This window comes from Electrophorus electricus, chromosome 12 (genome assembly GCF_041902795.1).
Source record: "Electrophorus electricus isolate QZ-2024a chromosome 12, ASM4190279v1, whole genome shotgun sequence".
Taxonomy (NCBI): Eukaryota; Metazoa; Chordata; class Actinopteri; order Gymnotiformes; family Gymnotidae; genus Electrophorus; species Electrophorus electricus.
Genome location: NC_137508.1, coordinates 10,334,939 through 10,349,946, shown reverse-complemented (window position 1 = coordinate 10,349,946; position 15,008 = coordinate 10,334,939). Strand labels below are relative to the sequence as shown.

The following is a 15,008-nucleotide window of genomic DNA, read 5'->3' as shown; positions in this document are numbered from 1 at the left end:
TAGACCTAATGATTTACAAAAATATCTGTAGCGTACCCGAAAAAATATATGTACTCGAGAAAATCCGAGAAAATGATTAGTCTGTTTTATTTATATCTTACTCGATATGAACAAATGTATAGCGTACAGATGAAGAATGACTTCTGCCAATATACATAAACTGAATAATTAACCAAGATATGAATAAAAGGATAAATGACCTCGAAAATAGGCTACCTCATAAACGTTTAAATAAGCTTTCCTAAGAAAGAAGCACTTTGCTTGCACAACTGATGAAGGACATCTGTCCGAAACGTTTCTCTAGAAACTCTGTGTACAATATGTGATCATCGCTTTACTTAACAAATAAATTCAAGAGCAATGCAGTTCTTTCTGAGCTGGCGACGAAATGTTACAGTGCCCTTTAGTACGGTTTCAAAAGCAATATAATATTCTTCATGATTGAAAGAAGAGGCGCAATCTTGAAAAACTCCAGTGACGTTTACAGACCAAAAAAGGTTTTTGTTTTTTTGTTTACTCCTCCCACTCGGAAATGGCGGCTTTTTTTTAATCGAAAAGACAGCGCTGATATTATTTACAACACGTTTGGAAAATAATTGCTGTTGTCTGTAAATGTTTAAGAATGTGGTGAAGGTGAAGGTGAAGGTGAAGGTATGGAACTTTTGTCATTAAATCTTGGTTTCCATTGTTAGTGAATGAAAAGCAGGACGGTAGCTAGCTAGCTAGCAAAAAGAAACCCGGCTAGTGTTACTCTAACCAGAGAAAGACTTTCATCTAGCTAGCGTTAGTTAACTAATTTACAACGTAGGTAGCTGCAGCTGGGTTTTCTGGCATTGCAGGGACCTAGTCCTTTATATAGTATTTTATATAGAAAGCTAACTTGAGCTATGTCGTTACTTGTTATTTGCTGCAATATCTGGTAAATTAGCTAACCTAGCTGCATGGCTAGCTAGTTAACTAGCTAGGTTAGGTTGCTAGCGCCCTTTTACTGTTTTCTGCGGAAGTTAGCTACCTGGCTAACATTAATTCGATTAAGTAGCGTGCAAGCTAGCTAGCTAGACTAAGTTTATAAAATAAAATCTTTAAAACCGATAACCTCTTAAAAGCGGACGTTGTTCCTAAGTGCCAAGTTTCCTAACTTTATGGCTGCCAACGCAACAAATGACAGTTTTACCTAAATGATATCATGTCGTTATGTCGATTACCACGCTCTTTGTTGTTAAAGCAACTGTCCATGGGACCACCGCTGACATGACATTATTTGAGTAGCGACCATTCTCTCATTCTCATAATATGACACTTTCTGTTGATCGGGGCACTGAGCCACAGTTATTGTGATGTGTTCGCGCACTCATTTTGACTGTCAGTAGGCTGTCTTGAATAGGTACCATTTGTACCAGCCTCCTTTTACGCCTTGCATCAGCGAACTTTTTCAACTGCTGGCCCCGTTGGCTGGATTCCTTTTAAATAGTTGTCCACACCAGCCTGCAAAACACGTGTCCCATGGCACATTTAAAGCCACTTCAATCTTTTTCCTTGCTGATTATATACAGTTGATATCTCAACTCACAAACCTTAAATCTGTGTCTCCGTTTTTTATCTTCATTGTTGTAGATGGATTTCTTAGTTGACATGGATTATCTAACATAGAATTTGGAGTATATTTTCAGAAAAGTTAACCTATCCTAATGGGCATCCATAATGTAATTAAAGCAATGAAAGGGTTATGCCCACAGAGAACTTTGCCAAAGTTTACATCTAGAAATCTAGGAAATGGATGCACTGCTGCAATAAAGGAATTACTGTTATTATTTTGATGAAAACTCTTCACATGCTTAACCATTAAATCAAGGGTTAGTTATGCTTAATATAAATTAATTTTAAAATTTCTTCTTTTTTGCACTGGCAAAGCAGGGTAGTATAGTGTATGAAAACCAATGCAAAATATATGGCTAAAATGTGTGTTTTTGTTTCCCTCCATGTCATACTGTAAAATAGTTAATGTATTTTCCCCTTACCTAGCTGTGTGACTACATGCTTCTTATTTTATACAGATGACCTAGAAGACTTCTAAGGACAGCTGTTTTTGCTTTCGTCATTTCAGTAAAATGAAAAGTAACCTCAAACAACAAATCACCTCCATGGGTGAGAAGTTTTGAGAAGTGTTGCAGAGACTTGGAAGGATTAATTTATTCATTAATTTGCTGCCTTTTGCACCTTTACTGCTGAAGGACGTTCAGTATATCTTCGGCCTTTGTTTATCTTGCTTTATAAACTAACTGAAGCAGCTTTGGTATGTTGATTATTGGGACTTTGTGCTGTGTCTTGCTGTGCATCAGATCTCTGCCTCTGACCTTATGGTCACACTTTGCTTAGGCCTGCATGTTTGGTGCTGGAGACATCTCAGAGCTCAGCAACTTAAAGCAAATCAAAGCATTCCAGTCTTGCTGTCTGTCAGACTTTTTTGTTCGGTGCCTTGTATTTGCATGTTGGAAAGAGTGGCATGGTGATTGAATTGGCTTGTGCATATGGAGCACATTTAACTTCCTCTTTTTTTTCTTTTCTAGTGAAAGACATCATTCCACTTGGTGTTTCTCGACGCTACAGTGCTGATGACGCCACTACTACTAACCTGGTGGTGCACTGCTCTTCTCAGGAGACTCACCAGAAGCTTGCATGCACGCTGCATAACATGAACCCACCATCAAAACTTATGCTGCCTATTAAGCGCTCTGTGCCGGAGCAGAGGAGTACATCAGCTGTAGCCACTTCTTCGGGCTCTAAAAAGTGCTCCAAAGGAGGCCAGGATGCACTGTCCAGTCATAATACTCTCAGGAGAAAACCGCAACTCAGCAACAGGAGAAATCAATCCAGTGAGGATGGGTCACTGCACAGTGCTGCTAAAAAAGATGCTCCAGGCAGGTCTTATAGCCATGAAAGAGACTTCTCCCTTGCGCTGTGTAAGCAGCTGAATGAGAATCTGAAGGTAATTAGATGTGTTTACAGAGATTAAGATACTGTTGTCCCTGAGTGTTACACTTTGCCTTTTTGTATTACACAGAAAAATAGCTTTGTTTTGATTTCAGTAAAGACTATTCATTTAGCCAACTCAAGATCACTAAATGTATGTTGTAATAGGACTGTCATTGTTTAAAATGTTTTGTCAGTATAGATAAGCAGTCTTTTTTTTTTTTTTTTTTTTGCTTTTTAATTACATTTATTCATTTATTTCCATCTATTATGAAGATGTATATAATCAATGAAAGTACTGGTGATTGTCTGATCTTTGATTTCTAGGTTGGAAAGGTTATGCTCTCACAGAGTCCTCAGCACCAGAGAGCTTGTGAGTCTAAGACATCTATTTCCAGACCTGTTAATGACAGCCACAGTTCATCAGTCCCCCAGAGTGAAACCAGAATCCCTGGCACCAGTATGGAGAAGTGGGACCTGCAGGCTACTGGGAAGATGGACAAGCAGCTTAATGGCGATCGCAGCACACCTATTTTCAGTCCTGTTTCTTCACACAGGGTGAGAGCTGCTTCTGAGCAAGGCTGTAAAAAAATAAATTATATTTTATGTTTAGATCATTTCTATTTAATACTGTAGTCCCTGAAATACTAACATTTGTATGTGGTAATGACATGTTGAAGGCAAAATCTAATATAGTGCAGTTTTGACTGGGCTGTATTCATATATTTAAGACAATATTATGAATTATGAAATGGTCTTTGCTTACTGTTCAAGATGTAAGGAATTTTTCATAATTATAATTTATTACACTGGGGGAAACCATTATCATATACCTAAAACATCCCTCTTCACAATATGTATTTACACAAGTGATTAAAGCTCAGTGATATTGGTCATTATTTGGAGAAGTGGTTTTCAGTTATTTCTGTTAATAGAGTTCCAGTCTTGCTCTCATTCACCCGATTGAACTCGGCTCATCAAGGACTTGAGTTTGGTCAGGTGTGTGAGTGGAAGACACTAAAATGAGCAGTAAGTGTTTCCCCTAGAATGAAATTGAAAAGCAGCAATTTAGGCAATCACTGATTATTTACTGAAATCTGTTTTTTATTAGCGTTACCTTGACTAATTTGTTTTATTACATTTGATGCTTAAGCACACGTAGTGTACAAGCAAAGTTTGTAATATTTGTAATGATCTGCTAACTTTTTTCACCACTTTTGTTACAGGGAGAAGGCATACCCTGCCAGGCAACTACACCAGGTATAATGGTACTTTCCTTCTGTAGAAAACATACAGTACTTACTGTCTGACCAAGCAATGCTACAGGACTTGCTGTTTATGTATATAAAGTATAGTTTAGTCTATAGGTAATATATGGTGAAATGAAATTTAAAATAAATACATTTAAAAAAGATAATGAGTGCTAGCTACATGTATAGCATCATTAACATCATCTAGATGTTATAAATATTTTAGCTGATCTTGTTTTTGTATTTTTCTTTATTGCCAGTAGGAGGCAGATCTCGGTCCCTGAAGAGACAAAGAGAAGGCAGCACAGAAAGAACTAGTGAGACAGAGAGATTGTGTGAGGAGAATAATCGGCTCATCCTAAATTCTCCTAGTTCCAGCTTGTCCCCACAGTACATAAAACGGGTCTGCCTGAGAACAAGTTCTGCACCTGTTGGGCATAAATACTCTCCAATCCCGGAACGTTTATCCTTTAAAGAGCCGAGCAGAGAGCCAAGGTCTGAGAGTTGTAAACCCCAGACAGTGACAAGGACCACAGAAGTCCTCAGAAAAGATCACTTGAAGAAGGGAATAGAAACATCTATTGAAAGCAGATGCTCCATAAATAACCCACTCACCTCTGACCTTTTCCCCTCAACTTCCAGCAAGACTAGCCAAAATTGCAATAATGAAGGACATTCACCTGCCTCCTCACACACAAGTTCCCTGTCAAGTCTTATGGATGAGGATAAGACCAGCCTCTTTCCCTATAAATTAAAACCAACAGTACCTGGCTTTCCAGAACTCACAGAGTCATCGAGGGGTGATGTGGATGAAGAAAAGAAGACCACCTCCAGAGCTAGCCTGTGCTCCGTGACTGTAAAGCAGGACACAGCAGAGAAGAGAGCCCTGGTGTGGAAGGACCCTCTAGATTTGGAGCTGGTAGATGAGAGAGGTTTAGGGCTGGATACTTGTTCTCTGAGCCTTAGTAGCAGCAACAGTAGTGAGGAGGAGAAGCTGCTCTCCCTGCAAGAGATCCTGGAACGCAGCGCCCATGTCCCTGCCACACCTGAGAAGGGGGCGTTCTCTGAGCCCAGCACGCCACTTCCTAAAGCCCCTGTAAGAGCAATTCAGTCTCTGAACTATACACTAGGGATTACATAGCAGTCAAAACTGCTTTTAACATAAATATTTACATGTTTACATGAATGTTTGAATCTTTGGCACTCCCTGTAGTCACACACAAATGGCTTAAAAAGTCAAATTCAAACAATTTTTGTATGCAGTTTAGAATTATTTACCTGTACTAGTGGAGAAAATTGTTAATGAAAAAAACTGATGCACATTTCTGATTTGAGTACATTTAAGCATATTAAACTAAAACAGCAAGCATTAATAAAGATTTCCATATTCCTTTACTCTTATCACAATGTAACTAGCCAATCAGCATAGTACAGAAATATCCTGTATACTATACTCCCATGAGTAAAAACATGATAGTTGTTTGATCTACATCTATTTCTTATTCCTTTTCTATTAGGCAGAGGATGTGAAAAAAAAACCTACAAGTTACAAGAACACACTGGAACAGATGCTAATAGAGAAAAAACAGGATCAGAAGTGAGTCAGAAATCAAGTTATTTGTTGGTATTTTTTAATATTCTAACTTTTCTAAAAATGTTATCATAATAGGTAAGTTATAAATTGTTAATTATAATTTATAGGTCAAAAGAGCTTGAAATGCAGTTGCTTGAGGCTTGTAAAGAAGACCTGTTAAAACTGGAGGAAGAGAATGAAAATTTAGAAGATGCACTTTCACATGAGCAAAGGTATTTTAGCTGCCCTTTGCACATTTAAAGGTATCAGAGAGTTTCTGGGAGTTCCAAATGGTCATTTGTCCCTTCTTTGCTTTGCCACAGGCAATTCTTAGATAGATTCTCAGTTCCCTCATGCGCAATCAGAGACCTCCACCCCGGAGAGGACATCTTCACATTAGCCAACTTTGGCCGAATCTTCAACCACCAGAGTCTGGACCTAAGACAGATTGGTGTGACCCCAACCAACCGAGCCCAGCAGACCCTGCTGCAGTAAGTCAGTAACTGGTCACTACAGGCCTACACATGAGGGACATGGACAATTTGTCATGTTTTGTAATAGGACAACCTATTATGTAGCTTCATTTTTGCTCCACATTTTGGCCTGTGGTTATGAGGGGGGGGGGGGGTGCACTTTTGGCCTGTACATGGTAGCTACATGGAAATTGGGTGATGTGGGTGCTCAAGGTTGGTTTGTGCCTGTGCAGGGCACATCCAGAGCAGGTTCTGCTGCTACTCAGTGCAGGCTTGCTGAGGAGAGCCTACTGCTCCTCGCCTTGCCATTCACAGGTCACACGCTGGTTGTTCCAGGTACCTCTGCCGCCTGGCATTCAGACACAGTCACATGAACCTTGCACTGTCAAAAACTCTTATACTCACTCCACAACTTTATGCAAATATCACCGTACTCTTGTCACCTGTTATGAATGGGCTATTATGTTGGCTCGTATGTGTTTTGCTGTTTGTTGAAATTGTGTGGTGGTTCATTCTTTTTAATAACAGTAACTCTTGTGAATTAAATGGCAGATGATGTCAGTCCACCCACACGGCATTGCATGTGCACAGATTCTGCAAGCCATGACGACTATCGCCTTAACTGCTGCTCAGCAAATAGGTATACTGTGATTAGACTCACTAATGCTCTGAGTTGTGTTACTAAAGGGCTTGCTCACAGCCACTGCTGTTCATATGTTGTAGTGGAGAAAAGCAGTAAGATGTTTGAGGTGTGGGTGCCCAGCATACAGGACATTGGGCTGGTCTTCCTCAACATGGGTGTGCCATTTGTCAGTCTGTTTCCTCTGGATGCTCCACAGCCCCCTTTCACTGAGGGAGATCTGCTGTGAGTACTGACTTCATGTCCCCCACAACATATTGAGTAGGATCAGTCTCAACATCTCTAAATAATTGGAAGTAGTTGTATCTGTGTTATTAATTAATTAAATGTGCCTTGCTAGAGAGAGTATACAAATTCATCCAGATGGTGCAAGAACTGAGAATAAACGCGACTCATTTCCGGAGCACAACTTTGAAAACATTATCAAGGTAGCCTTTATTTCAGAAAAGAGCTATAACGCATGTCTTCAGCATGCTGACTAAAGCTTGATAAGTTACTCAAATGCACATATTCTTGTTTTTTTACTTTCTGTTGTTGACTTTTTGTTTGTGTCGTTGTGTCTGTCTGTGCGTGTGCATGTTTGTGTGTGTCTGCATCTGTGTGCATATGTGCGTTTGCGGATGTGTAGTACCTGGCCCTGTGTGCCGCCTTGTGTCCAAGGGCATACACTGATGAGGAGCTCCTGCTGCTGGTGACTGTGGTGTGTAGAGTCAGTTTGGAGACCAGTTTACAGCTGTTCCCCACTGGAGACATAAGCTGCCTGCTGCAACACATACTCAACAACATGACAAACTGGGAAACAATGGTTAGAAATGCACCCACCCATGCACACTAGTAACACTTGAGGCCACTTTCCCAGACCCAGGTTAAGCTTAAACCCCTACTATAAAGAATGGGCATATATTGCTGACACTGCAGTTTTGTCCAAAACTAGGCTTAATCCATATCCAGTAAACTGGGCCTTAAAAGTATCATTTAGAAAAGAGTAAAACTGCAGCAGAGCAGCTTTGAGTATACCTACAGACAGCATTTTCAATGTCATATTGTAGAGGTAGTTACATTGTGAGTGCTCACTATATTGGGCCAGCCTATTCTATAGCTGTACCTAATAGGCTGACATATTTTGTAGTGATTTCCAAGTAACCTGCCATTACTCACAATGCTGTTCCAACTTTAAAGTCAGCTGACTGATTGTCCTGAAGTTCTGGCCCATGTATATGTTGGTATTTCATGAGAGACCTTGTTTTACCAAAAGGCATGTGTCATCTGGATGCTTTAATAAACATTTATAATGTTACATTCCCTTGTTAATACTATTTATGCAAACATGAGTGAATGCTGCATAAACTTGTATATATGCGCTGATTTATATATACAAATTATTCAGAAATCATGTGCCCTTTCTGTAAAAACATATACTAATAGAAGAATGTGACAACTGTCCAGAGAACAAGACAATTGTGCAAAGAACAAGTAAAGAGTCAGTAGTTAAGTTTGTGCATTTCCACTAACTGTTCTCCTGCTGTGGGTTTGCAGTTACCTCAACTTTGCCAGGCCATTACTGATCTGACTGACGATCACCACAACCTCAGAAGGCTGGTGCAGCTCCTGCCACATGAGAGACGGGGAAAGTGAGTGAAGTGTTTGTATGCTGCTTATTATTATATTTATGAAGTGAAAATATTGATTGTGCAATTTTTACCCCTTTGTTACTGGGAAGACAATTGAGGAGACATCTCAGTGTGTCAGTCATCTCTAAACTGTTAAACCACAGATGCACTTACTTACCGTCATCTACAGAATTTGAGGTGAGAGGAAAAATTTTTATCTGGGTGTTATATATTTTGTATTACAGTGATCTTTTTAAAAAAATTAGTGTGTGGGTACAAATTCATAATGTTTTAACACTGTTGGTGTAAAGTTGTAAATGGTAGTCATTCAAAAATACATGTTTCTAAGAAATTTATTTGCAGAATACGTCTTTGTAAAACATTTTTGAATTTTTTGTGCAAACAGAAAAGGAGTTAACCATAGTTTACTTTGGCTACGTTCAAACAGCAGGTAAAAGTGGCCCAAATCCAATCTTTTCCTCCATATGTGACGCAGATTTGTCATTTGGATAACGGTGTAAACAGCAAAACACACACTGAAATCTCATATTTTCAGTTCTGATTTGGATCACTTTCATATGTGGTACTGAAATCCAATACATACCCCATATGTAGCAATGCAACTCTGATCTGCCAGACTGGAATTCATGCAACTTTTACATTAAGCCAACTCAACATTCATGATAATTTTATGCTGCCAGGCAGGAAGGAAAGTTGGATGACAACGAGGAAAAATTTCAGTGACAGGACAGTCAGTTAATGGACCTCATTAATATTTGGGGTGTTGTATGTGTACAAGCAAAATTTGAAGGCACTCATCGCAGCCGCTCCGTCTTCTCATGTAACTTATTTAATAACAATGGGCAATCAGTTTTTCCACTGAATTCAAATCTAAGGCATGTTTTTAAGTGAATTTTACAATAAGTTTACATTACTTATTCATAATAAGGCTTTTACACTTAAAATATGTGAATTTTGAACATCCTTCTTCAGAGTCCATTACCAACACAGGGCCTCCACGTTTGGTACTGATTTCGAATGGCCTACTATACATAATGGTATCTGAGTGTAATTTGTTCTAAATTATTTGTTCTTAGTAGACCGCTAAAAGCAATTTGGTAGATCATGTCTGCTAAATGCTATACAAGTAGATGTAAATATAATGGAACACAAAAACTATGGTTGTTGGAGAAATTCTGAAAACATATTTGGATTCAGTGTACAAAAACACTTAACAGCTGTTTTGTTTGGGTCTTTGTCCTGCTTAGTTCATGTTATGTTTAAGCTACATTAAGTTTTTCATATCAGCTAATATTGTGTATATAACATAAGTCACAAGCATCACATTGGGTTTGGTGATCATTTTATGATTAGTACAATTTCTGGGTATATTCCATGTTCTTGCCCAAGGTCACTTACTGGACATTTTACTTTTTGTTATACTTGCATTACAATTAGGTGACCAATTAGTCAGACCAGCTGGCTAGCTAGATAACTGTGTATGTATGTGGTCGAAAACAAATCAGAATATAAAAACCTTAATTTTTATAAACTTGAAACCTTTCTAATTTTTACAATCTTGATAATATTCCTTAAGATAGGGCATGCATTCCTGCACTCCTGGTTCAGGACTGCATGAGGTCGGTTCAGCTGCTGCATTAGTTTTTCTGCTGCTTGTGGCTTCGTAGCTAGCTAGTCATTTTTTCTTAGCATATCATTGATCTTGGACCAAACTTTACTTTCATATCAATAATGCATGTTAGGATAGAGAACCAATTTCACACACAGATATGTGAGCCTTAAAGAAAAGGATATATTGTGAGCTAATGTCATAAATGTAATCATTTGTACCCCATGTCAGAAAATGTGCCTGTTTTCTATTCATTATGTTGGTCTAGTGTCCAGTTGTCTAACTAAAGCGGTGGCACTTGGTGATCACTAACCCTCCTACACTTGACAGGTTGTGGCAAAATGTACAAAATGTAAAAATAATTTCAAAATTTAATGGAAGGAACGGTGACTAATATAACAGAGTAAAAGTACATTTTTGACTTCGCAAATGTACTCAAGTAAGAGTATAAAGAACCCTTTTTTAAAGAAACTTAAATGTTAAAAATGTTTAAAGAAACTTAAATATCTTAAATGTACAATTTTTCAAAAGGTTACTTAAGTAAATGTAGCGTGTTACTACCAAACCTTTTGGTTCAGACTAATGTCAGATATAGGTCACCTTAAAAGGATATTGTAAACAGCCTAACGTTAAAAATCTGATTTGATCAGAAAATTGGATTTGGCCCAGTTTTGTGACTCCCATACATGGCACTTTGAATCTATAAATCAAGATGTTCAATAGATGTTAAAAAGATGCTAAGCCCTTTTCATCTGTTTGTTAGATGTGACATTCCTTCATATATTTTGCTCTCAGTTGTCTGCTCTGAGATGTTACCTACCTCGTATGCGACCCTCCACCCTACTGAAGGGAATCATGGCAGCAAAAAAAGAACAGCAGGATGTCGAGGACTGCACCACCACTCCAGACCAACAGGTGAACAGAAAGTTCATGGGTCATTATTTGCATTATTTCACCTGCAGATATAATCTGTCCTGGTAATTTGAGTCAACCTATATGTTATACATTTTATATACTTACCTTGAAATGACAAAATTTGGTTTAACTTCATAAAGGTTTTGGTATAGTTTCAATATTCATGAAATGCTTCTATTTCTCTAGGCATATTACCTCTGCTATAGCCTTTTGGCTTTGACCAATGAAGCCTCCAATTTTGAGTTTTTACCATCAGCCCAGAGAGTAAGTGTCACAACATTGTTAAATATTCTTTTTGCATGTGTATAAGTGTGTAAAGAGCCAGAGAATGTTTCTGTCAACATAGACAGCTGTACTCTCTATTTGGTACTGCTATCACACTAACAGCCCAATTTAGAAGAAAAACCCCCTGAAATGGTGCTTGTGTGAACTGCAGTCTTTTATGAGTGATGTATTTATTGGAAGCAAAGATGCATGAGAGATTGGTGGCTAGTGGCTGAAAGAGAACCCATATCATGGGTTTTAAATAGGCCTGCTAAGAATGTCCTCTGGAATATAAAGTCTGTCAGTTTTATGTGCCATAGTGAAATGGCAGCTCTGCTCATATGGACACAAAGACATTACTGATCTGTAAATTCTGAACAGTTAAAGCTTGTCTTCTGACATTGTAAAAGATACAGTAGCCTCCTTCAGTATTAGCCTTTTTGGATGGAGGGCATACCATTGAAGCTTTGTCTTGTTCTCATAAACGTGAATATATTTTTGAGTCAATTTGTTCTCTAACAGAATTTGTGTAGTTAATATAAGTGTGAAGCTACTGTAGTATGAATAATGAGGACTGTCTGGGGCACACAGAGATCCCTTTATAGTCACTTTATTTAAGTATTTATATATTCCTATCTGGCTGTGTTATTCAGAATGAGCTGCAGCTGCTATCTGCAGAACTGGAGAAACACATTAAGTGTGACATCAGGGAAAGTGAAAAAATGCTTTACAGGAGTAAGGTACAGCATATCCCCTTAATTGACCTAATTTTCTTGATGAAAACATCTTTAAACCATTAATAAACAAACACAAATTCCTGTTCACTCATTTCAGGTGAAAGACTTTGTTGCCAGAATATATACCCGATGGCAAGTGCTCCTCCAAAGATCAAGACCCCAAGAGGTATGGATTTCCTTATGGGACTATTAGTGTATTTCATGTCTTATGTCCTTCAAGATATGACACCTGAATTCTTGAATGATGGTTTGTTGTATGTACAGTATATAAGTAACTAGTGTATGCATTCCAGTACACACAATTTGCAGGATACCTCATCATCCCAGGTCTTTTTATGTCTTTTCACTGCTTAACTGTGTAAGCACTACTTCTGAGAGAGAAGAAAGACTGAATTCAATTTTATTTAATTGTATTTAATTGTAATGATCATTATACATATCTGCTCTGGCATGAAAGTGCTGGCTGTCATTGGAGTATGGTTGTCAGTCAGGCTTCTGCCACTTGATTTCAGTAAAATACAAGTTTCTCAGATACAGAAGTTATTTTGGAGATCTTGACAGCAAGAATAACTGTTCTGATAACTGTAGAATACTGAATCTCTTATAAGCTTGAAGGAATAGTTGATACTTTGAAACTTTCGAATAAACATGTCCTCAGGCATTGGGTGTTGATGTACATGTTTGCTTTTCTTTTTTAACTCAGGGGAAGCTGTATGATTACTGGAAACCTCTTCCTGAGGATGAAGTGCCCATTAATCAAGAGAGAGAGCTCACGGAGGGTCTGAAGCAGGAGACCACAGAGGAGTCTCAAAGTGGAGATTCTGAGAATGACGAGTCAGAGGAGCAGTGGGGAGAGGAGGATGAAGTGCTGATGGAGAGTACGGAAGAGCAAGAAGAAAGTGCTGGAGAACTTGACGAGGAGAAAGGAGAAATGGATGAAGTACGGGGAGACATAAAAGAGGATGAATGTATGGTGATGCTGGATGATGAAAATGGAGTGAAAGAGGGGCATAAGACACCTGTAGATGAAGATCTCCTGGGAGGAAGTCTTGACGAGTTAATGGAGGATGTAGATGACGAACTGTTTCAAATAGAAGATGAGCTTCTTAAAGATGAAGAGTCTCTGGAAAGAGATGTAGATTCTGTTGAGGGAGGACCTGAGGAGTCGCAGGAAATGGGGATTTTAGAGGATGCAAATTAGACAAATGCAGCCTTGAGAAGAATGGCTCGTTTACCCACATCAAGGCATTTTTATTCCAATTTAAGGGTCTTTACACACTACATAGTTTTCATTGTTCTTGTTGGTCCAGGGATATTCAGTAGGAATTCAGGAGATCCCTGGGAGAGTCAGTGAATTTCTCACATCTTCCAAATAACCAATGAACCATATTCATTATTTTGAGTAGTGTAATGCATTACATTCATAATTTCCAGTATCAAGACATAACTGTTTGGTTATGAGGAATTCGTAGTGTGGAAGCTGTGACAGTCACAGAACGTTTGTAGATTGTGTAGCGTGAAAGGGCCCTTGTTCCTTAGCACCTTTTGTATAGCAAGCATGATGCACTGCATTGCCTTAACAAGCTTTAGAAGGGCTTCTCCTTCACCCAGTATACTTCATTGGGAGGGATCACTTTTACTAAGCATGGCACTGATTCCTACCATCCAGGTGTATGTGTCTTTTTTCATGAAACCATGCTGGGTTTGTTAAAGGTAGAATGCACACTTGTCTGCCAGGCTCAGGATTCCTTCTCTTTAAGCTGCTATCTAATATCTAAAGCAATGTTCAGTTAAATGTTCACTGATCTGCTCTTTTAGTTTCTTTAGTGGTAAACATACGTATCAGCATGGATTTCTCGGTTGCTGCCATGATTTTACTTACTGTTAGACCTGTTGTTTGAATCCATGCAACACTCCTACTTTGCAAAAGAAAACAGATTGTATACTGTTCATCAAAAAAAAAAACCAACTCAAAATACATATAGACAAATTATCATCATAAAGAACATGATTGACATGAAAGTACATAATGAAGCACTTTTTCCACATTTAGAAATCAATGTTTTGTTAATTGATACTCTTTGTTCATATTTTAGCAAATGTTGACAGAAGTGTATACTTGTTCTGCTTTTTTAAAATTTGTGAAGCCACTGTTTAAGATATGAGGTTTTACAATTTTTTGCATTTTTGTAATGTAATATGTAAGGGTGACTTAATAAGAAGTGCTCTTTTCTGTGATTCTCTTTTAGAATTTGGGATTTTTTCCAGCAATTTTGTATTTGAAAACCGCATCTAGTGTTTTGTTACGGGTAATGTGGGTAATTGTTACTTGTCTGGGGGGTTGTAATCAAATATTCAAACTAAATAAATAAAAATAAACATTAAATTAAATGCTGATTCATGATAAAAGTGTAACAGAATTTTATGCACACAAAATAACCTTTATTAACCTGCGTTCCATGGTCTAAAACATTTTACTCATCAAATGGTCCAGGATGTAATTTTGTTTGTTTTTTGTCGAACTTTTGTTCAGTTAATATATAAACTATTTGTGTGTAGGGCCTAATAGGTAAATTAACATAGAAAGACCTAACGTTTTGTATTAATAATCTTTTTTCCCGTATAAGGTTTAAAGGAATTATGAACAAACTAATAACTCCACATGACATCGTTACCAAACAACTTCAGCATTGATGCACCTTTGACACGCATTGCTGCTCTTGTACTGTCTTCTTCTAACCAAGGGGAGGTGGTAAAGACGCAGTTATTAAAAATCTAGCCAAATGTTTCTATTCATCAAGCCATTTAACCAACTCGTTTGTGATCTTAAGGGTTTTAAATGTTACAAACGCGAGTATTAAAATGAACACGGCTCTTGTGACAAGAACGCTATGCTCTTCTGAGATGCATCCTTTCACAAGGCATTAAATCGTGTTACAGCAAGGC

At 38.1% G+C, this 15,008-nt stretch overlaps 1 protein-coding gene across 3 annotated transcripts; it reads left to right on the top strand.

Moving 5' to 3' along the window:
* The first annotated feature begins 496 nt into the window (after positions 1-496).
* On the top strand, positions 497-14,453 carry slf2 (SMC5/6 complex localization factor 2). Of its 3 annotated transcripts, none has more exons than XM_035531845.2 (21): positions 509-651; positions 2,055-2,145; positions 2,568-2,986; positions 3,298-3,528; positions 4,197-4,230; positions 4,484-5,316; positions 5,738-5,817; positions 5,922-6,026; positions 6,117-6,284; positions 6,500-6,602; positions 6,819-6,906; positions 6,990-7,131; positions 7,247-7,334; positions 7,535-7,711; positions 8,443-8,537; positions 8,627-8,714; positions 10,942-11,061; positions 11,248-11,325; positions 11,979-12,065; positions 12,160-12,228; positions 12,766-14,453. In XM_035531845.2, exons 2-21 carry the CDS (start codon positions 2,109-2,111, stop codon positions 13,261-13,263), a joined length of 3,540 nt encoding a protein of 1,179 aa, XP_035387738.1. In that variant the 5' UTR covers positions 509-651; positions 2,055-2,108; the 3' UTR covers positions 13,264-14,453. The 3 variants fall into 3 exon arrangements, with proteins under 3 accessions (XP_035387739.1, XP_035387738.1, XP_035387737.1); XM_035531844.2 differs by having other exon boundaries at positions 4,481-5,316; XM_035531846.2 differs by lacking the exon at positions 2,055-2,145 and having other exon boundaries at positions 497-651; positions 4,481-5,316.
* The last annotated feature ends 555 nt before the right edge of the window (positions 14,454-15,008 follow it).